A 27,728-nucleotide genomic window follows, 5' to 3' on the forward strand; every position below is an offset into this window, starting at 1 on the left:
TGCGTGTTACCTACATGGTAGAATTGTAGGTCCGCCTTAAGGTTTCCCCTTCACTTTTAGCGTGCCTACCTCAGCTTTCATGTTCTTGGACGAATGTTTTATTTCTGTTCTGCTGTTCAGCCTCTCCCACTTACTGTTGATCATTCTACAAGCTGTGCAAAGAAGTGCTACATGTTGAAAAGTTCATATTCTTAAAATTGGGGATATGCAAAGATCTTTTCCCTTGTCAATAATGCCTGTTTTCTTTCACTGTGCAGTGTTTTCTTCTCCACATAACACATTAATTTTACGGATTTATTTTATTTTTAATTTATTTATTATTCTATGTCTTCATTCACCATCAGATGTAATTACCTGGTGCTATTTTCATCTGATTGCACTTCTGCTGGATGCAACCTATCTGTCATTTCTTGCCTTAGCTGTACCAGTCTATCTAGGTTAATCATTGGACAGTTAGTTCCCTTCACTTCAAATATTCAACCCACCATGTCTTAACTTTCTCATTTGGGCGACTCGCTCTATCCTGCTTCCAGATTTTGTCCAACAAGGTTAGCCATTCATGGGCCATGGGAGGAGTACATGATAGCCACTTAATACAGATCTGTCTTCTGGCCATAAGCATTAAATAAAAACTGGCTTAAGTTGGCCGGTGTACGCTTATTTAATTGGCCGTCAGTGCCATACAGAACCAATAAGAGCTTACCTTCACTCTCCTCACCAAGATGTGCAATATAACATCACTCACTACCTTTCAGTAGTTTTGAAGCACTGGGCAGATTACGAACATATGGATATCGTTAGAATCGACTTTCCCGCACCTCCGACACCTTGAAATGTTCTCTCAGGCAATTTCCGACAGCTTGTCCAGTATCCAGTTTTTTTCTTAAGAGCGGCAGATTTTACGCTTGTATGAAAAAGATTCAAGGATACTTGCCCTACGTTTCTTTGCTCCTGTGTTGATAAATATTCATCCCATGCATGTTCCTCAATCAGCCTATTCAGACCATCTGCGTTCACCAGATCCCAATACCATAGTGCAACTTCTTAAAATGTGTGGTGGGGTCCTGCGTTCTCTGCTCATACTCCCACAAGTCTTTCCCTGACCACTGAAGAATCTCCCACCATGTTTTAGGTGATAGAACTTAAATATGGATATCCCACTGTGCACTTATGGCTTCCCATGAAACAATGACCGGCCCATCTCTCAACTGATCCCACTGTTTTATTCCAGCTGTCAGAATCAGCAAACCGAGTTTATCATTTAAAAGGTTGGGGGCGGGGGAGTGGAGGGTCACTGGTGACTTCCAAATGGGAGCAAACTCTGAATAGTAGTTGATACCTAATAGGTTCCTTATCTTACATCACACTTCTGGCAAGGACTTCTAAACTTTCAACCGCACTTTTAAAAAAAAACCTTGGGCTCCCAAACACATATAGAAAGCCCTCCCATCATAATTCACCAACCATACTCCTGTATAACTTCTTCCTCCAGGTGTTGTTACCGACTGCCAATAACAATCTGCTGTTTTTTTTAAATTTAATGCATAACAATACATTTAAATATCTGGGAAAGCTAGCCCACCCTCTTCTAATTCCTTCCAAGCAATCTCGTACCTTTTGAGGACCAAATAAAGGATACTAATCGTCCATGGATCTTATCTAGCAAGTCCTTTAAAACCAATAATGGAATATTATCGATTAGAAACGTAAATTTAGGTATAATAATTTTCACACGATTCATCGTCCTGTCAGATGCAAGTTTTCCCATCTGCGCAGTACAAGAATGCTTTAGAGATCATTAAAAGAGGAAATGTACTTTATTGAGACTGGGGTCCTTCTCGACCAAAGGTCTCACTCCAAAATGGTCACGAACCTGGCCATCTCTGGACTGTCAGCTCTGTGGTAATGGAGAAGAGTCTTATTACATCTATTATGCATCTGCCGGCTCTACACAATTCAAGGAAGATCCTTCTGAGGCCAATTCTAAGAGAAACACAAATCGGGACTTGCAGAGCGGCCGTGATCAAATTCCTCAACGGTTCCTCGGTCCAACTTTCCTGTAAGACAATCAAATACCTGACATTAGCAGCCCAAGAATTGGAAAAGAAGGATGCGGGGAAAAAAGGACACGTAGCAGGCAGCCTTAGTCCTTCCTTAACACACTTTGCACTTTCCCCCTCTCCCTTTTCCATTTATTTTAAGTATTTTATTAGAGATAGGAGGGACAGATATGCTTACATCAGCATAAGGTCCAATAAATTTGCCACTTTGCTTCTTTTTCCCTTCTCTCTGAGCTTTTTAAACTGAAAGAAGGTAGAACATGTTTATTTTTCGTATAAAAAAGGAAGATTTTTGTACTTTACCCTCATTTACTTTCCCTTTCTAGCATAAGCATATCATGTAAATAGAGGGCATAGTAATGTTTACATCAAATCCAAAAAGAAGTGTGGTCAAAGCAGCACGTTACAACAGTTGTACTTTGGCCCTAATCTTACCAAGTGAGGGGCTTTGTTTCTTTTTTCCGTCTCAAACTATTTTACTGCTGTTATTATCTTATAATGTACATCTGTGTAATGTTTATCTTATGGTGGTATGTCCCACCCTTTTATGTTTTTAACAAATCAAATAAAAGTATTATATCCATCCATCTGCCCAGGAGCTCTGCTCATATTGACTTTTGGGATCTTCTCCAATCATGGGAACACCTCTTTTCCCAAATAACTTAGAACAAAGCTGTAGTGCTTGCGGATTACCCTCTTGTATGTTCCATGTCATAATCCCGGTCTTGGATATGTTTATTATGTAACCGGAGAGGGTTTCAAAAGTTTCTGTTAATTGCTCCACTTGCTGCAGTATTGTATTCAGATCGCTGGTATACAAAGTAATATCAGCGTAGAGGACCATTTTATTTATGAACCCACAACTCAAGAACGGGACAGTACATTTGTCCTCCCTAAAAAGCTGTGTGAGAGGCTTAATACACATGTAACACAAAAGAAGTGACAAAGGATAACCTTGTTGAGTTCCCCTAGAGTTAGTTATTTTCCTAGATAGACTGCCATCCATCAGAATCCAAGGGCTCAGGGCTTTGTTTAGCTCTTTTATTCTCTCTATGGAAATTCAAGGAAAGCCAACTACATCCATCACTTCCCATAGGACTCCAGCTAACGCTATCAAAAGCCTTGGCTGCATCGATCATAATTACAGCAAGAGGGTTTACGTTCGCTAGTGCCTAATCTATTAATGATATTAATAGGTGGGTTAAGACAGGCAGTTCCCTATCTGGAATAAAGCTCTTTTGATCCATGTGTATTACCTGATCATGCGTAAACTTTGTAATAACTATTAAAAAGGAAATAGTCCGATATGGCTGCACTGCCCTACGATCCTTGTTCAGCTTTAGAATTAGGGAGCTAGTGGCCTCATTCTATGACTCGGATGCTGCCCTCATGTTCATATAGATCTTATTAACCCCATGCGCGCTGCGGGTTTTCCCCGCTGTGCGCTAACATTTGCGAAAAGCCGCGTTACATGACGAGCTGAGCTCGTCATGAGCGTACGACAGGCGTAACTCATGACGAGCTGAGCTCGTCACGAGCGTGGAAGGGGTTAAATAAATGCCTACCATAACAGCACAGTAACCAGGTAGAATTTCAGATCCTGCTGCATGTCCACAATGACATTTAGCTGTAACATAATCTCTTTTGATGTAATCTCCTCCCCAACTACCTTTATCAGTATCCACTAAACTTGGGAGTTTCTTGTCTGCCAACCACTTTATCTTTCGGGAATCCACTACAGTCTCCTATGTTTATAAGGATTGACATAAGTTCCAAACTTGAGTTTCTATCAACTCAATTTTGGGCCTTATTCCCCTTGTCATGAGTGACTTGCTCTACAATTTAATTCCTCTCCCTGTCTGTCTTACCTTTCCACGCCAACAATTTGCTGCATTACTCCCCATATTCAAAGTGTCTTAGACTACTTATCAGCAACTTCTCCTTGCATTTCTTTTCTATTCTCTGCTTATTAGCCTTTTGCTTTTCCATCAATTTCTGTGTTCGCTTTTGTTTTTGTCCTGCGTGCTACAATCAACTGCCTCATGGATACTCCACGTGCGCAGAATCCCCTTGGATATGGCTTATAAGCATCCCAGACTACACCTGCTCTTGTAGTTCTGTTGTTTAGCTTGAAGAACTCCTCAGACTCATCACGTACAAATTTCCTTCATCTAATGATAACTATCATAGACAGTTGATCTCTCATTCGATCGACCGTTGGGAAATTCCAAAACTAAATAAATAGCAGCATGGCTTGTGCAGTGCTCTATGTGTCTGACTTCCATCACTTCATCTACCAGGGTACCATCCATCAGAGAAAAGTAAATCATGGAGTCATGCTTGTACTTCGTATTATTTAAGGTATTACCGCTATTCGTACATGCTAATTTCCGTCAAATATTACATAGCCCGAAGTCCTGCCTTATACCCCTGAGTGCCCACCCCGCTCTACGATTATTTGTTGCTCGACTTTTGACAGATCTCTCTAAATCCTAATTAAGCACAACATTAAAGTCTCCCCCATCACTAATGGGTAAAGATAGTCAGAAAAGATTAGCTGACATTTCATATAATAATGAAACATCATTGCAGTTTCGGCCATAAAAACCTACATATGTAAAAGGCTGCTGTGACCCCAAGAACTTCCCAACCATTCACCAACCGTAGGAGTCATTCTGTGCTGAAGAGCCCCATCACCCACATTGTGCTTTACCACTACTTTCACCCACCCCCTTAAGTTAATTCACTGATCTGAATATAATATTTGGTGTATTCAATCCTGTTTACAAAAGAGGGCTTTGTATTTATTTATTTATTTATTGAAAGTTTTGTATAGCGCGAACAAGATCCGTGGGTATCAGAGCGCTTCACATAGAAGTAGGATAAGTATTAACATGATGTAACCATTAGACAACAAATAGCTATGAGGTAGATAAATATATGGCTATAGTTGATGCTTATATAACTACTATACATTCCACTCAGGTTCCTATACACTGGCACAGTATGGATTGCCATATACATACATCCACTCAGGTTAGTCGATTAAAATACGAATTCACTAAACAGCATAGGTTATGTCATTTGTCCTTTTCGTCGTACATAGGAGGTAGCGGTTATATAGTTTACTATGTGATGTAACTGTATGAGTTCCTTTTGACATGAGGTAGCAATTGGTGTATATATTAGTTACAAAGGAGAGTCTTCAGTTTCGGATCAGCGTTTATCTTTCATCTAATTCCCGTCAGTCATTCCCTTTCTGATGAGATAGTATTTAGTTTGAGGATAAAATTCGCTAGTCTATATGAGGTATTTACTCATTAAGAAGCTCTTCACTTCTCGCTTAAATGTTGAGGTATTAGGAATCTTCCTAATGCTTGGAGGGAGTGAGTTCCAGATTCTGGGGGCAGCTCCTGTGAACGCTCTGTCATAAGTTTTTTTCTTTCTGAATATGGCTGGACGTAGCAGCAGTTCTTTGGCATTTCTAGCCGGTCTGCTGCCTCCTGATAGCTCAATTTTCTTAGATAGGTATCCAGGAGTCTTGTGGTGGATTGCTCTGTGGGTGATACATGCTATCTTTAGTTGAATTCTGGCCTCATAGGGTAGCCAGTTTAATGCTTTCAGGTGCGGGGATATGTGGTCAAACTTCCTTGATCCGGTGATGAGTCTCGCCGCGGCATTGAGGCAAGCTTTTAGTGGTGCTGTGGACGTTTTTGGTAAGCCTGCTAAGGTGGTGCAACCATATTCAACTCTAGAGATGACTAAAGATTGGATTGCCAGTTTCAGATCTGCTTCAGAGATGAATGGTTTCAATTTTCTTAGGTAGTTCAGGTGGAAGCGGGCGCTTTTTGCCATAGAATTAATGTGAGCTTTCATGTCAAGATTCTCGTCTAGAATAATTCCTAGCGACTTGGCTGAATTGACTAGAGTCGGGGAGCAGTTGAGCGCGGTCACCAACTTAGTCCATTCCTTTATTTCCATAACGCATCTTGGTGGAGAGATTAGTAAGAACTCTGTTTTTTGAGCATTTAGCTTCAGATGATTGATGGTTAACCATTGCAGTGCCCTTTTTAAAGTTTCATTCATTCGCTCAATGTCTTCAAGGGAGGCGATCTTTATATATATTTGCGTGTCGTCCGCATACATGTGATACGATATCTGAGAATTTCTGAGAATTGTTGTAAGAGGTTCGACATACAAATTAAACAGATCAGGGGATAATGTTGATCCTTGTGGGACTCCGATTGAGTTAGGGGATGTTGCTGAAAATGATTGATTAACCAGGAAACGTTGCGTTCTGTTCCGTAGGAAAGATTCGAACCATTTCAGCACATTTCCAGATATTCCCATCCTGTCCTGTAGCCTGGCCAGTAATGCTTCATGATTTACTGTGTCAAATGCCGATGATAGGTCCAGGAGAATTAACAGGCATGCTTGATTTCGATCAAGAGCCTGTAGTGCGTCATCAACAATATGGAGGATCGCTGTTTCCGTGCTATGCCCTGACCTGAATCCCGATTGGCATTCATCTAGTAAGGAGAACTTAGTGATGTGTTGGCTCAGTTGTCCCTGCACACATTTCTCAATTAATTTGGCCAATAGAGGGATGTTGGTTACTGGTCGAAAGTTATTCGGGTCTGTAGCATCTGCAGTCGGTTTTTTGATCAATGGAACAACTTGACCAGTTTTTAGACAGTCTGGAAGGGTCCCTTGTGATAATGATGCATTTATTATTTTTGTCCAGATTGGAACCACGATATGGTTAATTTCTCTTAAACATCTCGCGGGTAGGGGATCTTGGTAGTGATGGTTAGGTTTGATTTTCGATAGCGTTTTGGCGATCGTGTTCTGATCATATAGTTCGAATGTGTTCCAGTTTGCCTTGTTTTTTGTTTTATTACCCACTGTAGTCGAGTTGGGGTCATTCGCAGTCTGAAGTTGGATGGGGAGGTTATTTGCTGCGCTTAGGAGCTCTGTTTCAAGCGCTTTGGCTTTTTCCGTGAAGAATGTTGAAAATTCCTCGCTACTTAGGGATGTTTTTACGTTTTCAAGAGCTGTTTTGGAAAGTTTGTTTGATTGTTGTTTCAGGATTTCAAAGAGTTTCCGTGGTCTGTTTTTGGCATTATCCAGTTCCGATCTTATGAATTCCTTTTTGGAGTTGATGATCTTTTTGTTGTATTGGCTTCTAATTTTTCTGAGGGCTTTCAGCTCCGGGGATGATGGGTGTTGTCTCCATTTCCTTTCTGCCATTCTTAGTTTGCGCCTGTCTTCGTTCAGTGATCCGTCAAACCATGGGTTTTTCGTCTTCTCCGTTATTCTTTTTAGTTTTAGTGGTATGGTCTTGTTGACTATATTCCCGACTGATGTTATATAATGTTCTGTCAACTCATTTGCATTCTGTAAGTTGCTAGGTGGCTTTAGATCTCTCTCACAGCTTTCTACTAATAGCTCAATATTAGCCTCTCTTGTGTCTCGAATCCATTTTTTGACCTTGGCAGGTTGAACCGTCTTGCCCTTTTTCACTATGGGTATCCGGAATGTTATTGCATAGTGATCCGACCAGTCACATGGTGTTATTGAGAGGATTGATGCTTTTTTGTTATCTGATATAATCCAGTCAAGTGTTGCTCCTTTAGAGTGTGTAGGTTGCGAGCATGCTTGATTGAGATTTAGTTCATCAAGGAAATCCTTGAGCGTGTTGACTAGTTTGTCGTTGCAGTCATCCCAGTGTAAGTTGAAATCTCCTAAGAATATGTTATTGGCATTCCTATTAGAGTTAGTCGTAATGATCTCCATTAGCTGTTCTATGAACTTCGCGTTCTCTCCTGGTCGGTGGTAGAACGCATGTATATTGCATCTTTGATTCGTTGCTGATTTTATGTTGAGACCTAAGTATTCGCAAGATTCTAGAGGGTCAGATTGAATTTGGTTGACCGCTATCTCTGACCGGTGAATGCAGGCAATTCCTCCTCCTGTTTTTCTTGGTCTATCTAGTCTCACAATGTTATATTCAGGTGGTACTAAGAGATCCATAGTTGGAGATGATGATTCCGATAGCCACGTTTCTGTAAGTATTGCCAGATCAATTTCCTTGTTGATGATGAGGTCTGCTATGTCTGATGCGTGTTTGGTGGCCGATCTACAGTTGAGTAGGAGGCAGGTCAGTTGATTCCCAGAGTTATTACTGTTCAGTGTTTCGTATTCGGAATTAAGCTGGACTTGTTGTAAGTTGTTATGGTTGGGTTTCCTATCCTTCTTTCTTGCCGTTCTATTAGGATCGATCGGAACTGTTTTGATGTTCTCCTCTTCCGCAAGATCTGGCGGTTCATATGTTCGGAGTAAGGCAAGTGTTTCCGCCTTCGACAAGGCCTTCGTCCTATTTGGTCGGTTGATCCTATTCGTTAGTGACGTGTCTATCTCGTTGCTCTTTCTATGTATTGAATGTACAAGATCTTGAATATTCGTGATCATAGAATGGGTGCTTGCTGTCATTTCCAGTATTTCTTCCATCGCTTGTAGAGTACTAGTTGTGACTTTAGTCATGTTGCCGGCTAGTTTCTGGAGATCATTAATAGCCTTTTGGTTCTTGGTTGGTCTCTTAAGGATGGTTAGCTTGTGTGTCCGGGTGTTGTATGTCGCTTTTCTCTGTTTTTGATCTTTTCTTAGTGCCTCAGTCATTTTCTTATCCTTTATATCTTCCGTTCGGTCGTCCGTTCCGTACCTTCTTGAGGTGTTGTGTGGGTTATCTGGGTTTTGTGAAGGTAGGTGTATTTTTGTGGTTGGGGTTCCACCTGGTTTTAGCAGAGTACTCTGGATAGGTGATGCACGGTTGGTATCTCCTAACTTATCTGTTTCCTCATTTACAAAGTGTAATTCATTCAGCATCATTGTATGTTCCGCGTGGGAAGGCTCAGTATTTGGATGCGTTGTCGACTCTTCTCTTTGGAGTTGGTCTTGTTCTTTATTCACATTATTCGTAGATCTCTCTGTCCCTTCTGTCTTATTTTTCGGTATAGTCGTTCCTGTTTCAATTTTCTCTTCGGATTTAGTAGCTGGCTCCAGGCAACCTCCCGTTCGATTGGCGTCTCTAATATCAATGTTATCGGGAGTTAATACTGGTGGGGTCGGGCGTAGTTGGTGTCTTGAGCCCTCTAGTGATTCTTTTATAATAGGGAATATCTCGTCAAACTTCATAAGTTCGTTGTTCCCTGCCTGTATCAACACTATTCCAGTTTTATATATGGCGATGCATAATTCCGCTCTACATCTTCTTGATGGTAAGGTCATTATTTTTGTGCCATGTGGGATGTTTTTCGTAGCTTTTATGCAGAGCATTCTTGTGAAGGCATTGCGCCATTTAGCCGTTTTATTAGTGTAAAATATCAAGTCATTGGTTATAGTGCCTTTATCTGTATTAAAGTATGGGTCAGCGAACAGTGTGTCCGCGTTTTTCTTCAGGGTATTATGTTTGAATTTTTTGGCTCCGTTTTTAGATAATTTAGGTGGATATTTTATGATCTGGGCGTTTGAGCCATCTCGGTGTCTTTCGCCCATATTTGCTTTGCGTTAAATGCCTTAGGGTGGCTCTTCTCTGTTAATCTCTTAGGTGTTCCAGGGATTAAAGTTAGATAGACAAATGCCTAGATGTCTTATTAAGTAATATTCTTCTATGATGGTGATATATCCCGGTTTCTCTGTTAAGTGATCTCCTTCTATGCTAGTAGTAGATGACGATTTCACTTCCAGTTGAATTCTTGGGGCTTTGTAGGTTGTGGTTTCTGATAGCACTGATTATAGCTTGTCCTTATTGTGTTGTAGTGGGTAAAAAACTGGATATTCCAAAATGTCCGCCGTTTTGGTACTTTGTACTCAGGTGCCGGAAGGTGAGTCTCTTGCAGAATTATTACCTGGGCCAGACAATCCTGCATATACTGACAAATCCATCTCTGCCTCCTAGCAATACAGAGACAGTCTAAGTAAAAAACTTTACTTTCTTGAGTACAGGGTAGTGGCTTCGCTTACCCCACCAACCGGTCTCCATGACTACAAGAATGAGGATTTTTTTTAATACTTTTTTTTTCTCCATTCACTCTCCATCCAGTGCTTCTCCTGTGGGAACCCACCTACATTGCCATATCTTTCTCTGTATATATGGGCTTTTGCCCCCAAAATTATAACCTCTTTAACGCAAAAGACCTAAATTCCATTAACCAGAGCTCACTTACACCCTTTTGTAATCACTTCCACGATTCTCTGTGTCCTCTAAGCTACCCTATGCATAGTTTTGAGGAGCTCATCTACCTGCTCTACCTTTCTGAGATAATACATCCCTTTCCTCCATATTATTCTTAACACTGCAGGGAATCTTAACTGCACTGTGGCCCCAAAGTAATGAAATGTGTCCATCCTTTTCCCAAGCTCCCACTGCGTGGTGCTACCCCTTCTTTGCGGCCTGAGGTCTGCCTCTGATATTGGGCCCCTCCGAGCCTCCCACTGGCCCCTTTAGCAGCAGGGCACAGCTCTTTGATGTGTATCTATTCCTATTTTGCACTCCCAGAATCCTAGATTTACAGTCATCAACTTTAGCTACAGGCACAGATCCTCTGGTGTCTAGAAAAAAGCTGGGACCCATACCTGTTGCTCGAGATTCAAACTCCTAAAACGAGTATCCACTCGACCTGTACAAAGCCAAACTAAGGCCTGCCACATCCTGTAGATGGCTGTGCTAGCCCCGCTAGGCTGGCTAGCCCCTGAAAAGCCTCAGGATTGCTCCAGGTCCGGCAGAAATTCGTATTACGTGCGATCTCTGCCCGCTGCGGCTCCAATGGTGAACTGCGTAAGAACTCTTCTACCTCGCCTGACCAAGGAGGCCGCATCCCTCCACAAGAAACACCAGCCTTGGGGAGCAGGCAGGTGTGTATATGTGCCCCGCAATGCCTCACGTCTGGTAGAGACAATTTTAACTAATTTCTAACAGAATGGACTTTGGGTTAAGTTTCAGGTGGGCTGGATAAAAAACCTTAAGTGCACCATTCTTCTGGGACAGCGACCCCCGACTCTACGCTGAGGCGTCCGCCATGTTTCCACTGCATGCTAGACCACCGATTTTATTTTAGCTCCAAACAAAATGAATGCTACATGATTTGTCACACAAGTTCTGATTTTCACACTGATTTGCCAAAGTGAAAGCGTCACAAATTGCACGTAGTTGCCAAATATATTCTAGACCTTTCTTAAGGTTAAAAAAAAAACTTCAAACATCACTAACTAAATTATGCAAGTAGCACTGGTTATATTTGTCATCCTGTTAACTAATTCTTCCGTCTCACAGAATGGACATGCGTCACTCTAAATGTCAAAAAACCTTATTTGAGAATGGGGAGTGTTCACCGACTCTGTCTTAGTCACATGTGCCATGCAGAAAGCTGAAACTAAAACATCCTTTTGGGGTAAAAAAAAAAAACAATACAAGCATCATTCCTGGCTACAGCCATCCTGGTTCAGCCATATAAACATGTAATCTATTCCAAAATTAGCTGCGCCCTTTCATTTTATTTTTGGAACACAATAGGATTTACACCAGCATACATCAAAATGACAGCGATTATCAGTATCTGCCTCAAGCAAGTGCCTGCGTACCATTCCATTCACCTGAGCAACTAAAAGCAAATCAATGCTTCTTTACTAATTTCCCCATTTCTTGGCTTTGTAGATCACACCAGGGTCTTGTGATAGGGGAATTTTTACTAGTTGATCTGTTTTAGAAAAAAGTATGTGGTGCAATAGGGTGAATCCTACTGAGAATGAGGATAATGTTCAATTCAAGCTAGCGCTGACCTCTGGGACAGAGGGGCGTCTCCCATGTGCAATCGAGGAAAAAATTTACAATTTGACGACTTCTTAAATCATTTGAAATAACTTTATTAAACTTGACATTCATTTTTATATTTTTGATTTTATCATCCGTTCTTTCTTGGTACTGGTTGTTATTCCTTCATAATAATAGATTGCAAGTAATAAGAGTTAATTTGTACCCAAAGCATTTCGAGCGGATAGCCCTTCTTCAGGGGCTGTGCAACTGAAATGTAGAGGAAACTCTGGTTCAGTGCAAGTGTGGCCAATGGGCCAGAATCATCCACAAGGGGATGTAAGAAGGTAAAAAATGCTTGTGATTGCATTACCCAATTGAGGTGGGTGTGTAGTATTTTAAACATACACCGTAATCCCAATATGGTGAAAGTATGATGGAGGTCAGTGATGTTAAAAGTGAAACTGAGGAAAAAGATTGTAAGGGCGATGCTCAGGACAGGACCCCATTGACCGGGAATCATTTTGGTGCGAGTTAAGATCAATAGCTAATGCGGTAAGCGAAGAGGGTTTGTGCAGAGGAAAACGCGTTATTCAGATTGGTGACCGAATAAACCAGTGAAGTGTAAGCTGTGATGCGGTACGTGAATAGGTATACCGGTAGTGAGTGAAATCTCCACGTGATACGGTTGAAAGAAAGCTTTTAAAAAAAAAAAGAGGATAACACAGGTGAAACAAGTAAAAGGGTTGCAATAACGCCGTGAGCAGGTAGTGTGTGTAAAACTTACATGGAGAACTTCGATCAGTTTTCCATAGTAGAACGCTGTGATACTGAATAGAAAACAAACATATACAGTGAATTAATTGCGTGTAGTCAAAAGCTGTGAAAATAAAGAAAAACATTATCGATAGGTAAAGAAAGGTGATAATCCCTGAACTTACCCGTGTTAAAATGATGTTGGGCATGTGTGGTCGTTCTTTCGAAGCATAAACTTGAGTGACTGGTTCAACATGTGATATTATTACGCACGTGATACCGGAAGTGTGGGCATGTCCAAAACTACTTGGATAATAGAGGTGAACAACAGACTTGTGGTCTATTAGTGAAATCAGGACACATGTGCAACAGTGGATATCATTTCAAGAGTAAACACCAGCAAAAATCTGGAATTTTAGTCTTTTTTTGTAAGCAATCTCATCATGGTGTAACATACAAGCGTGAAATTCTAACATGATTAACAAATGTAAACGTGCCGAAGACTACTCGGATAGTGAGAGTAAACAACAGACTCGTAGTTTGTTAGCGCAATCGAAGCGCACGGTGCAACTGTGAATTACGTTCAAAAGTTTAAAAAACCAAATTCTAGACAATTGCTGTTTTAAAAAAAGGAAAAACAAAATCAACATGATGTATCATTCAAGCGTGAGATTCTAATGTATTATGCAAGTACAACTGTTGTTGAAAACCTATATTGAGGAAACTGTATGTTCTAATATTTCATCTTTATCATAATATTAAATACACATATGTGCAGCCCAGTTGCCTAAACCCTCTATGATGTATTAAGTCCACAAAAAAACTGTGAAAAATTAACCTAGACTCATATTTACAACCATTGTACAAACAGCGAGCATGATAAAAAATAAATTCCTTTGTGATACCCCTGGTATGTCATTGTTATTGATAGATAAACGCAGTTCAAAGAAAGCAACTAAAGTCAAACCGTTCATTTAACCCCTTGGGGTTAATAGTGTCCATAAAGTTGATCCAATGAATTTCTCTCTCTGATAGAAATTGTGTGTTATTGCGTCTCTGTTGAATGTGAACTTGTTCTAGAATCAGAAAACCTGAGTTTCCTCTACATTTCAGTTGGACATCCCCTGAAGAAGGGCAATCCGCCCGAAATGCATTGGGCATAAATGAACGCTTGATATTTGCAATCCATTGTTATGAAAGAATAACAACCATTACCAAGAAGGATCGGATGAAAAAATCAAGAATATAAAAACAAACGTCAAGTTTAATAAAGTTATTTTAAATGATTTAAGAAGAACTCAAATTGTAAATGTTTTCCTCGAGTGCACATGGGAGACGCCCCTCTGTCCCAGAGGTCCACGCTAGCTTGAAATGTATTCTGAGGGCCATTCAAGTGCACTTTTGAAAAAAATAAAAGGCAAACATACGTTTTTTTTTTTTTAAAAACTGTTATTTTACCTATTTTTCTGCAGCCTGTTCAGAATTGCTGTAAGTGAAGTTGTTTTTAACCGGGGAAGATTTGTTTCTACCTGGATAGTCTCTTCTCTTAGACAGTTGTAAGGCGGGTTCTCACATGATAACAGCAGTTAGGTTGGGTGGAAAAAGCTTGCCAAACGTGTTAAATTTTCCCTTTTTTCAATCCGCCTTATGGGTGTAGAAAAACGAGAAATGGGTGTATTTTGTGCAGTTTGCCGTTCATATGCTTTTCCCTCATCAACTCAATCTGGTTCAGATAGAACAGCACGAGCCACAAACTGCTGGAGTTCACTTATTTCATCTGCAGTTCATTGGCTGCCTCCCACTTTTTATTATTTTAATCCCTAGCAGGAGGAAGTGGATCCAAGTCTTTCACAGATTTGCTCTTCGATTCGCTTCCTTCAGGATTGAAAACGTATTTTCCCCCAACCCTAAGAATGAGCTGTGTCATCTTTCATTTTGCTGCAGACGTAATCCAATGGAAGATACTATAGGATGTGGCTTATGAATGATGCTGTTCCATTGGGTTAGGGAGGTCCCCATAAAATAATGAGAACAAGCATTGGCATAGCCAATCGGTTTCGCCTTTGGGACCGTATAAGTTTTTAGCCATGCAACAGTTGATGTTGTTGCACCAAGGATATTATGCTGCCTAACTAAATACTTATAAGGTCCCAAAGACGTGAGACCTATTGGCTATGTCACTGCTTGTTTCACTCGTCACATCTTCTGTTTTTTCCTGGTCCACAGCACAAACTTCCAACTCTCCTTTCATCTAGTCACTGAAAACCAATTTGACCCCACTCGGTGGATATTTTCACTTTTACTAATAACCTCATCCAAAAAAGATCTCCCTTTACCCACAATTCATTACAGATGGACATACTTGTAAAAGGTACCATAATTTCATCCCGTAAACCCTCCTTATCAAAATGTCTAAAATTACTAGTGGAGGCCTGACTTTTTCATAACACCCACAAACTCATCTACCCCAAACCATCATTTTCACCCGGAGCAGCTCTAAAAACTGATTAGAGCCTGAATATATTTGCCCTTCAGATCTCAAAATATGTATTATTAATGTTATGTTTCTGCTTGGTTTCATCTCTACAGCATCTGTCAACAACAAGTATTAAATGCATCCTCCTGTTTCATCAATGGAAACTTAAACTTGGGTCCTTTCAGTTTGGTAGTTCCATCTGCTGCATGGGTGAAACATGCTTGATTTAAGTTCAAATGAAATTAAACAGATTCTCTGAAATGTCAGAAGCACCACATTGCAAATCTGAGGAATTACGATAAAATTATGTCAACATGTCCCACAATTGTCACAATGGCCTGTGCTCGAGTGCTGCACTAGTAGTGTTTGTTGCTTTTATATGGGCATTACTTATTCTCCTCATGGGATTAATGTGACTGGTCTGTGGGAATTAATTAACTGGGACTTCAGTGGATGCCTTACTTTATACTATTCAGATATTGAGAACCATAATTCATCAAATAAAAAATATTAAAACAAATAGAGCATAGATAAAGCGGGGTTTGACCTGCGAAACATATGTCGACTGTTCTCTTCAATGATGGAATACATGAGAATCGACTTCTAGTCTGAAAGGTACCCGCAAGGTCTGAAATCTGAATGTATAGATTGATAATGTATGTGAAGAATATCTTTTTTTTAACAGCGTGGCACACAAATATATTTGATATACTAAATGGATGTTCTGTAAATAGACTGGACTAATCAAGTGTGATATGTTGTCATAATAACTGTTTAATTACTACGCTATTTAAATGCGGTGCTTCTGAGATTTTAGAGAACTTGTTACATTTTGACACCAGTGGGTACTTGGTGCCATTAGTTGTGCACCCTTACATCGAGCCGGATCACCTTCCTCCCCAATTTGTGATATCAAATTTAAGCAACGCTTTGTATACCAGTTGCTAGCAGACTTTACTGCAATGCTCAGAAATAGAGTCCATAAAGCAGTAGCATACAGCACTGGCATAGAATATCCTCAACTTAGACTTTTCTCAGTCCTGCCTAGTTCTATTGGCATAGAACTTTGCTTCCTGCCTAGAGCAGGGACACAAACTTATGTCTATGTAAAGCCCTTGCAACATAACCACCAGTGTCTTCCACACCAGAAATCAGTGGGTAGGTCAGTCCTGCTGCTGAACATGATAAATAAACAAGAAGCAAGTGGGTAACATGACATTGTGTACACAGATTGGTTACTCCTAGTGTCTCGGTTGTTGTCAACGTAGGAAACACAGAAGTTGAGGGAGCAAAGTGTATTTACAAGAACAAGAGTTAGCCCCTGGGACACCACCTGACCGAGAGAGGAGATCAGAAACTGGCAAAGAGAACACCCCCGCCCTTCCCCTAACCCTCTGTTCTATGGTACATAGAACTCAACACAGCATTCCACAACAACACAGTAGAGAGCATGTGACAAGAATGGCCTGGGGGAAGGGATGGGGGTGTATGGATAGATAGAATAAGAGAATGAAACCGAAACATCCTTCTCAAATAGTTGCGATGTTGTGAAGGTCGAAGAAAAAAAAGCTATAATGCGCTGTTTTTGCATGCAACATTTTTAAACTGGGTCTCATCAACAGTCAGTGGTATGCCATGTCTCTGGCAAGCATGTGTACAATACATGAGGCGAATTAGACACTCAGCTGCAGCACACACACACTTTGTACCATGTTGTCTTAGGACAAACCACTGAGTGCAATAAAGCCACTGCTAGAAGTAGGTACTGCAGACGGACACAGCGGCTGGTTTAAATGTAAAGTGTTAGTGCTCTGACGCCTGCAACATCAGCCTTGCTCCTCCATGATGAGTGATTAAAAAAAAATAAGGGCTCATGACGTCCGCAGACGAACGTCACACTCATGGAGAAAAGTATTGATAAATTACAATAACGCACAGTATATTTGTCTAAAGCACTACGACAAACACCTAAGAAGTTAAACTTGGCAATGGGAAAGGACGCAGATTTTAAAATAAATTAATACTTACGATAAGTTTCTTACAATCATGCCCTCGGCAGAGCTCGGTGTAGGTTGAGTACTGAACATATATAATCCAACTACTGATAAATACAGCCAGCCACGAGAAGAAGAGATACTTCACCCGCATGTACGACCAGCGAGCCTGTGTGAGAGCAAAATAAAATGACTGAGTACCAGGGAGGTCGGGCAGCATGGCGTCCATTAAAATGTTAATATTACCACAACATTTCATTCACTAAAATAAAAAAAATTGCAGAAACAAAAAGACATCCAAAAATTAGCCATCAGTCATCGCAGTGCGCAATACTCCTTTAACCCTCAAACTAAATGATGTGTCTACAGCAGACATTACAAATCCGTAGAGCCATCTTAGCTATGTCATTTTCAATGAGGTTTCTGTCAGCAGACAAACAACCACAAATAACGCACGGCAATGAATGTAGCAATAAAATAGTTAACAGTTATGCCAGATGACCTTCTCGTGCATATATTAAAAAACGTCTTGAGAAACCACGCTCTGCCAGGGCAAGAGGTGAGACCCGGATACAGGGAGACAGATAAGAAAGGCAGATCACGAGAGCTGCCCTCGGGCAGCAGCAGGCCTGGCCACAGAGTAGAAACAATGCGTGCACCCTCAGGGGCCGCTATTAAGAACAACTGATGCAAAGCACGTTTTTAAAGATAAGCTTGGCATTATCTCACACGGATGCCGCAGTTGGTAACCGGTTTATAAATTGTGAAAAATAAGGTTTAATCTTTTAGGAATAAAGAAGTTAACAGTTATGCCAGACGACCTTCTCAGTCATATATTAGAAAACGTCTTGAGAAACCACTCTCTGCCAGGGTGAGACCCGGATACAGGAAGAGAGATAAAAAAGGCAGATGCCGGCTGCGCGCGTGCAAGTGCACGCAAGCTTGAGGCCAGGAGGGTAGCACTTTGAAAACCCCCTTACTAAAAGTCGAGCAGCAAGCAGCGCATGTGCTGCTCTAGGCTTGACCTAAAAAGGGCAGTAAACTCTATAATTTGTTTGTGTTCTCAACTATGGATGAATACTCAATACATTTCATTGTGGGCTACCCTAAAACATCACAGCTCATACATTAAAAATATCCTAGAAATGTTTGTTCTTCAGTTTCGTAATGATGGTTAACTCAATGTCTTAACTTGTAGAATCTGTAGGATGCATGTAGATGTCGGTAGTCCATTCATTAGCAACGAACTCAAACATTTTAAATTCATATAATTGCTAATTGGAGGCATGCTTTATGCATAGAAGAAACCAAATTCTCATCCCCTGGATGTATTATATAAATCCGCTATTTTTATTATGCAACTCCTGTCCCACTGTTGATAAGTTTCAGCGTAATAAAAATTCTTTGGCCTCTTCAGACAATTCTGCCCGGAGCTTGTTTTAAGAATACAAATATTCATATGGCTTAGACATAAATAGATAAGATGAGTACAAAAATACATCGGACGCATTCTCCTTGTATAACAAGACCACGTTCTGCTCTATTCGAATGGGTGACTTCGCCTTGTGAGACCTTCTCCCTGCAGGGTCTATCGCGTTGCCAGCAGTAAGTGCTGCCTCTGCGGACAGAACCAAAACACTTTATCCCATCTGCTGGGTATCTGCCTTACACTCATCGACGACCGCAGATTTCTCCACCATCAACTGGTTAAACGAGGGATTCGAACAATGCAGGCAGCTGTGAACTTTTTTCTGAATGACGCACACCCTCAAGCAATAGCTAAAGCAATACCATTTTTAGACAAACTGGATAAAATGTTAACACATTTAGATCAACTTCCATTCATTTCAGGACTATAGGGCGATGCGCCAGGGTGCAAGATTCCTGCTTTTGTTAGTGAACGATAACATAGGTTACTAGGTGAGCTCAGCCAGCAAGTCCGGTTCACAAACTGCACCTGCCCATCACTTCCTGTTGACCCTGAGCTGAATCTCACCTATCCTACATCTTTGACACCTCTCCTTACCCAGGCGGCCAATGTGAGATACGTCCCTTTTATCCCGCACCTTTGCTACGCCAATCACACTCCTTTTTTAGACCCTAGCACGAGGCATTTCCCCTTACTCCAGCATTTTAAGCCCAACCTCTGGTTTTAACCACTCCTCTTTTACTCTTGTGTTATTTGTATGAAATTTTACCATTAACCATCTGCAGACTAAGATCACGCTCACCCCGGCTATTAACAAATACCCCCTCAGGTCACTTACAGCACGTGCCACTTTACAAACTGGCCTCGCTCTGCCACCCGGAGAAAAACAATAACAAATCCCCACGCACCACGAGGTGTGACAACTTGCGGATGCCCCAACCTGGCTGGTTTTGCAGACCGCTGCACTCGCAGTGTCACAACAGCTGGATTCTCTCTTAGACACTCATTTGCACTATTATGTTACATCCCAATGTGTCCTTAGGTTTTATCTTAATCAGAGCTTACATCCATTTGTGAACTGTCTGTGTTAATCATGAAGTATTTTCTGTCCCTTCTTTGCATGCTGTCAAAAACAGTTGAGTATTCTTTTATATATTTGTCTACATTTACCATCTCATCCCCCACTTCAGGCATAAATTTCATTTACAAATTGTGCTACCTAATGAGTTTTTATCTCTTTTATTCATTATATTAATTTTAAACACTATTGCACTTCACTGTTCCCACTTTGATGGACTTGATCGTCTAAATAAAGTATTATTAAACTCGAAAACCAAACATATTATGGCTTATACATTGTAATATTCCTTCAGTATCCAACCCAGAAGCTTGCACAGTATTCACATTGAACACTGGTTTGTAGTCCCAATCAAAGGTAAAGCTCATTCTTAATTTTGAGTGCTCTAACAGTTTTCCAGTCTTCGAAGACACTCCAGCCTAATTGAAGATATGGATTTCAGCAAGCAATGAAGATGGGATGAAATAAATTGAGTATATAAATTATAAGCTGAAGCATGCTGTAGCAGTTTTCACTGTTGCTAGTTCAAAATTAGACTCATTACCAATGTGATGACCTTCAAGAAAAAGCGTTGCTTGACTTTGAGTAGGCCTCATATGTCCTTCCAGTCAATATGTTTTATTTTTATTTACAGCAGGCCATTCTGTTAAATATTCTTATAAAAAATGTTCGTGGGTTTGCATGATATCTCCGTTCTTAGCAGTGCTTAATTTGAGCCAGTGGTACTCGTGACAGTCTGCCACAAAGTGGGCTGCCTGGATAATTTAGAGATGAGCACAATCACAGGAAACTAGGAATTCAATATGCATTAAACATCACTATTAAATGCCGCTCAAGCCATTCTTACAGCTGTGGAGGTCTGGTAGTCCGAATTGTCGCAATTGTAGGAGTGTATTGATTTGTAGTTGTGTTGTTACGATCATTGACATCATGGCAATGGTGCAATGTGTGGTGCAAGGTGCAGTGTCCTCCTACGAGAACTCTGGCACTTAATGTTTTTACAAATTAAGTGCTGGTCCCGAGGTCAACCACAATTATTGTTCGATTCTCCAGAAGTATTAGATCTTTTTCGTGAAAATAGGACCTACAATTGAACTGAAGGTAACTTCAAGGTTTATTGCCAAATACTAATGACTGTGCCTTAAAGGCCATTGACGAACCATAAGTAAGTAACTGCCCCAATTGTCAGCTGTTTACATTTTGTGAACCTTGTGCTAATGCTACTGTTGTAGCAAGTGAGAAACACCTAAGTGCGGAGGAAGAAAAAGGGTACCACGGAAATAATTTTTTTTAAGTATTTGAACATGAAAGTGAATGTCCTTGTCTGGAATATAATTTTGGCCTTCTTTATACAGTATACAGAGCCGTCTGGATCTGAAAAAGAAACTAAGTTGCAAGCCTTTCAAATGGTACCTGGAAAATGTCTATCCAGAGTTAAGGTAAGGATGAAAATGCACCTTTTTTGACGAATCACATTGAGTTAATGTTGACAACTTCCAGTGCATAACGTAGAAGTGGCGTGTTGGTGCTTGATAGGGCACCAGTAAATGGATAGAGTTCATCAGTGCATATTATAGTAGTTTGTTGCATATTTATGTGGCTTTTTCCATAACACAAGATCCGGACTACAGTGGACCTGAATCTAGGTTCCGGGCGGCGAGTCGTTGTGTCACAAAACGAGCATAACGTGAAGAATACTGCCACCCTGATAGTCCATGTGGCACTCTCACTTTACGAGCCATATAGTCTCCGGGCACATTCCAGGAGCACTGATTACGAGCAAAAAACCGTGAGTTACATAAGGGAAGTTTTGCATCCTTATTTTTTTACATTATTGTCCCCATGGAGAGGACACGCCTTAGCGAGCGTGGACCCCCGGAGGACTTTCTCTTTTATTTCACTGGTCCTGAAGAAAGCTGAGCATAAACACGCATTATACAGCAGAAACATGTTGACCATTCACACCAGGACACTGGGGTTCTAATATAAACCACCATGTGGCCTTACTGTTTTTAATGTGAACAGCTTGTCCACCAATAAAGTTTTTTAGTCCAGTTGGGATCTTTTAACAATCACTTGCCTCACTCATCACTCACATCACTATACATCCTCTTAACAAAAAACCTGCTCCGCTGCAATTGCAGGCGTCGTAGCACACAGGGGGGACATTCGGTCTCTCCCGTGGGAACCCCATGATGAAGCATGTCACCACTAGGGTGAGTGAGGGTTCTTTTAGAAAATAGTTTTTTCTTTCCTTTTTTTCAGTCCTTTGACCGCTCAAGTTAGTCTATATAATTTTCTTTCCTACTGTGTTTTCCTCCAGGTAGGGACACTGTCACTTGCGAACTCACAGTATTAGGCACTCTTTTGTTGTTATAATTTTTCCATAACACGTCATGCACAGGTGAAAAATTTGCTTTGTATGGATGGATGTTGGTTCACTGTATTTTATATGAATTCAAAAACAGCTCTCTATAATGCAACCAACAATTTGTATTGGAAGGTAAACAATTTTACGGTCTGGTACTATTTTGGTAGGTAATTTAACATTAATCCCTGACTCGATTCTGTGGTAATGTGTTCTACATTCTATCATGGAATGTGATGGTTTGACTTGACTGGCAGATAGTTCCTGGTGCTGCTCTGAGCTGGAAGTGATTAAAGTATCCTGTTCAAAGTTCCATGCTATTGTGGTGTGTACGCTTCCACAATGTGGCAACGACTTAACACCCGCCACACCAGCCTTTCTTTTAACAACCCACTTGTGCGATAACCTATTCAAGCAGGAATCCTGTCTGTGTTTTATTTCTCTATTGGCATCAACTACACGGCAAGGAGCATTTGATAAGTTAATGACCAGGATCGCGCAAGTCAATATTTTGGCCCATGAGTCGGTGGTACTTTCTATTGAATTCTAATCCTCCAAGAGTTGCATGGAGGTTACGCCACGTGCAACTCACTGCATTCTACTTACTGCTCGTGGTTTCAACCTCTGCATCATTTTTCAGCTCAACTCCATTTCAACAGAGACCTCGGGCTGTTTCTGAATTGCCATACTGTTAGGTGGGCGCTAGCACGGTTGCATCATCGTGCAACATGTTTTTTGTCACTGCGGAACCACAACTTTGGTTTGGGAAATCTACTTCAGCTGTCATTCATTTTTGACATTTCTACACCTGTTGAGTGACCCGCATGCTTTTTGTACTTACAACGTGGCAACATGCATACATGTCATTGGAATTTAGTTTACGTGTGTATACACTATCTGTTTGGGTTAGCAGATTGTCAGTGACAATAGCAACACACACATTTACTTTGGTTGAGATCCTCTATGCATTTTCAGTGACACGCACAATGTTTGCCACTACTGCGTGCAAAACAAGGGGTCTAACAACACAGGGTCTGGCTCTAATAAGAAAGACTGAGCCTCTAATCAAAATCCAACAACAACATTGCCTGTACTGATCCTTATTCTGAGAAACCAATCATCAAGGGGACAACACAAAATGTCAACCTCCTCGAAAATTATTTAAAAAAAATATTTCTTTTTTTATTCAAAAAAACATTTTGTTTTGCAGGTGTATCATATATCATAGTTCAACAATTTTTAACATTATACCACAAGACCAAACAACATTTGACCAAACACAACACTTAATGACTCAAGGTCAAAACACCAATGGTAGACAACATCTAAGACGACTCACTCACATACAAAACATAAAACACAGAACATGTAACCAAGTACTCTTTTCTGTTCAAAACATTTTAACATTGGTTAGTCAATCAAGAAAAAACAGAAAACAGTGTGAATTCTTAAACAGAAAAAATTCTGCACTGTGCCAATTTATGGGCGTCCATTCACAGGTCATTTAACCAGGCAGAAAACATCTACACATTAATCACACTTGTTTTTAAAAAAAGGGGGACAACAAAAAGGTCGACGCGTTTTGAACCCCGTGGGTTGTTGGCTGGGGGTTCTCTTCAGGACCAAACACTATTTGGCAAAATCAGCCGATTTCGCATTTAGACTCAATCAATTGCTGGCTTAAAAGATTTTTAATGTGAGAAGAGCCTGTGAGGCTTCATGATGGCTTGGAAAATGCAGGATGTAATCTTTTGTTGAATTCTTTGCAATGTAGGGTCTGGACGGCCTCGTGTTGGGACCAATTTCCTTTATTTTGGAACTGGTTTCTCTAAATCTCTTTAACACGTCCGGGCTTAGTCGTGGTCGAGATGCGTTCCCTGATCTTCTGCTTTGGTTATTTTTGAAATTCCGGAATTGGTCCCGCCACGAGGCCGTCCAGACCCTACATTGCAAAGAATTCAACACAAAGATCAAAGGATGCTTCAGATCATGGAATAAAGATACTCCATACCCATCCCATCCCTTACCCTGGACATGCGACCCACACCACAGCTCCTCCCATTGGACCACATGCCCATACTCCATGGAGAAGTTCAGAGTCTCTTAGCCAAGGGATTAATGGGAAGGGTCACAGGTTTATAGATCAGGACTGGTTCCTACTCCTGTTATTTTCTGGTGGTGAAGAAGCATGGGAACCTTATCCCTATCCTAGAACTTTGCCTTCTAATCTTTTTCTGCCAGAAGGGCAAGTTCAACATGTTCACCCAGGCCAATGTTCTGTCTTGATCCAGAACACTGGATGGTAGCTCAGGACTTGTAGGACATGTACTTTTGCATCCCCATCCTGCAGTCCAGCGGGCATTACCTGCAGTTTCAGGTAGGCCAGGAGCATTTTCAGTTCTCTGTGCTCCCCTTTGGTCTTACCAATTCAATCGCGGGTTCTCACAAAGGGGATGATGGTGGTTGAGAATAGCATTCTACCCTTACCTCAACAGTTGGTTACTGAAGGCGGAGTCTCCTCAAACAGTTGTAAGCCTCCTCCATGTGATCATTTGACATCACTAGGATTTTCCATGAACATGCCAACGTCAGACCTGACTCCTTCACAATGAGCCCCCTTCAATTTGGCCCAGCCATTCCTTCACCCCAACGAGTTCAGGACGTTTGGGCCATGATCCCAATGCTTGACCTGGGTCTTAGTGCAAAGGGCTCTGAGGCTTCTGGACTTCCTGTCCTCCTGCAAACCTCTTGTGGACCACACCTACTGACGCATACAGACTGCAGTGATATCTGAAGTCTCAACGGGCTCAGCACATAGGGGCCTATCAGAGTTCATCCAGGTGTTGAAAGAGACTGTAAAAGATCTGCGTTGGTGGCTGCTCGTCCATGGTTGGATGGTGGCAGATCCCCCTCCCTGCCCCACCTAGAGCTAACAATCATAATTCTGCATCCTTTCAGGGCTGGGGAGGTCACCTGGAGAGGTCGGGAACAGAGGACTCTCCTCCAACGGAGATTCGCCTCCACATCAGCTTGTTGGAGTTGTTGTCCAATTCACTTGGCACAAAAGTATTTCTTCCAACCATCAAGGGTTAACGGGTACAAGTATTTACTGACAATGCAACAACGTGTGGTTTTTCTTCCAAACTAAGCAACATGCAGTTGTGGGTTCTGTAGTAGGAGGTTGTGCGTCTGTGGAAGTGACAGAATGCTCAGGGCATCTCTGTGGTTGCCCAACACCTGGTGGGATCTTTAAGCACCAGGGCAGACAAACATAGCCACCATTGCTTAATGGATACTGAATGGCAGTCGCACCTGGAAGTGGAACAGGGCATATTTCACCAATGGGGAGAACCCTGGCTTGATATATTCACCACTCCAGGAAATGTGCTGTGTCCACACTTTTAGGTGTTGAGGTTTGCAGGGCAGTCTTTCCGCTGAAATGCCTTTTGCTAGGGTTGGGACTCCTGCATGCCTTTCTACTACTTCCACTCCTGCCCAGAGTGCTGAGAAGGATCAGGAAAGATTGGGCCCAACTCATCCAAGTGATCTTGGAGTGGGTAAGTAGAGTGTGATACTGGGAACTTCCGGCCTGGAGCACATCCTCCATTTGGTTGCCACTTGTCGCAGCAGAAAGGTAAAGTCCTCCACCCGAGCCTGCACAGCCTACTCCTTCATTTGAGGAGATAACAAGGTGAAAGTTGACAACCTTCCTCCAGGAGTGATTGGCGTCATCTTGGTAGCCAGCTGTCCATATACCAAGTATTTTATTTTGTTTAGGCAACATCGTTGATCACCATTTGGTGGTATGCCCGTCCCCTGTGTGATTTTAGACACCCCGGATGTTCATGTGCACAGACGCCATCTTCAGATGTTTTTTTCCACCATTGGGTCTGGACGCAACAAAGGAGCTCCAAAAGTTTTTTTTTTTAAATGTGAGTTTTTTGGGGGGAAAGAATATCGAGTGATTTGAAGACTGCAAAAGAGACAACGACAAGACAGAAGGGGACTCATCTCTCTACATTCCGATGGGAGACTTTACTGGCACCAGTCAAGTGGTTGAAGAATGAGGGCAGGTAGAGGACATGCTAAATACCTCCTTTAAATTCAGTCCCAGCTGCCACCCCAAATTTGCACAAAGAGACCCCCACGAGCTGTGCAACCTCTGTCTCCCGAAGGCCCACCCAGGTGAGGACTGCAAGCCCTGTGTTGCGTTTGTACCAAAGACCCTTAAGGTTTCTGAAGACAGAGGCTGGAACACTGCACCAACATGTCGGGCACTCAGAGAACGCAGGTTCTACCCAAAGATATCGCCCTGTCTAACGACAACATTCAGAAAGCCGAGACAGCTCATGGTGAAGGATCAGACATCAAAACATGCGCGACTGATGCTGAGAAGAAACAGGTGGTGAAGAAAGGGGCGAAGGATGCCCAAAACAAAGAATACGAGGTAATAAAGCTTCCAAAAGGCCCTGAACCTGACCACTCGAACACTAAGCCCCTCATGGTAGCCTCGGAGCCCTGAAGTACAGAAAAATAATTACAACCCAATAGAGCTATACTTACAAATAGCCCTAATACCAGTTACCAATAATCAGTCAGTTGGCAGTGTAGAAGGTTCAATCATTTATTAAACAAACAAACTCTGCCAGAGGAGCCTCTTGCGACCTAACCCCTCGAGGTCCGCCGAGAAGACTGCTGGCACATTATCAACAGATCACATATATACTGTTACATTTCGAAACCATTACCTAAGAAGGAAAAATACAAGTTGGTTCAGGTTGGTGCAAAGGAAGGACCATATATGGAACACAAAGCATCCTTAGTTTAGCTCAGCTCGTTACAGCAAGGTCGAGGAGGGTGACTCCCTTCTGCCAGCACTAGGAGAGTCCGCACAGCACCTCCTGGAATGTGCTTATCCATTCTACCCCCACCTACAACCTTGACAGGCCTAACGGGCAGAAGCAGCAGTTGGCTACATTTGTCAGCCTATTTCTCGAGAGAACGACTCTTACTAAATGCAATGGTAGGTTTCCACTAGTGACGCAAGCGGACTAGGCCACAAAACGGCGCTGGTAGAGTTAATCTATAAGGCGAATAACTAAAATAGGCATACATTGACCCCTCAACTATTACATGTGTGAGGTTACTGACACTCGAACACCTTCACTAGACTAATAGATGCATCACGCTAATTTCTAACTGTTACAATACGTTTTACTAGGCCTAATTCAGATTTCAGTTCCACAAACCCTCCTTTTAGCGTGATGTAGCTAACTAAGAAAAGTACTAATCCTGGAAAACGTCCTCATCGATGGCCATCAACTCACGAATCTCCTGCTGGAGCATTTGAGATTTAGAAGGGCTGGGAGAAGGGACGATCATGGCTGTCAATTTGGTAGCACAATAAGAGCAACAGGCCGGACCGCATTGCATGCAAAGGCAGCAAGTAAAGAGGATACCGGCAGCTTCAGCAACTATCATCAATAACTTCCAACCCCAGGTAGACAGAAGCCCCCAAAACCAGCAAGACAGTGACCAGGACCCATTTTCAATGTGCATTTCGGCAGCAATGCGGTGCAACCTCTGGATAGCTAAATGGACCGTGGGGGCGGAGTCTGGAATGTAAACACAACAGGAGCTGCCGATCACCCGGCATGCTCCTTCTCGATCGGCCAAGATGACGTCAAGAACCATCCGGTTCTGAAGAGAAACGAGTCTCGTCGCCTGAAGCTCTTCAGTTATATTGGTCATAATCTCAG

General features: G+C 41.7%; 1 protein-coding gene across 1 annotated transcript in view; it reads left to right on the forward strand.

The window, feature by feature from the left end:
* Positions 1-27,728, forward strand: part of GALNT2 (polypeptide N-acetylgalactosaminyltransferase 2) — a 690,029-nt gene that overhangs the window by 589,190 nt on the left and 73,111 nt on the right. Inside the window, exon 13 of the mRNA XM_078649088.1 lies at positions 20,957-21,040. Coding sequence (XP_078505214.1) covers positions 20,957-21,040 — 84 coding nt within the window. The remainder of the gene's footprint in view (positions 1-20,956; positions 21,041-27,728) is intronic.

Source organism: Lissotriton helveticus, chromosome 6 (genome assembly GCF_964261635.1).
Source record: "Lissotriton helveticus chromosome 6, aLisHel1.1, whole genome shotgun sequence".
Taxonomy (NCBI): Eukaryota; Metazoa; Chordata; class Amphibia; order Caudata; family Salamandridae; genus Lissotriton; species Lissotriton helveticus.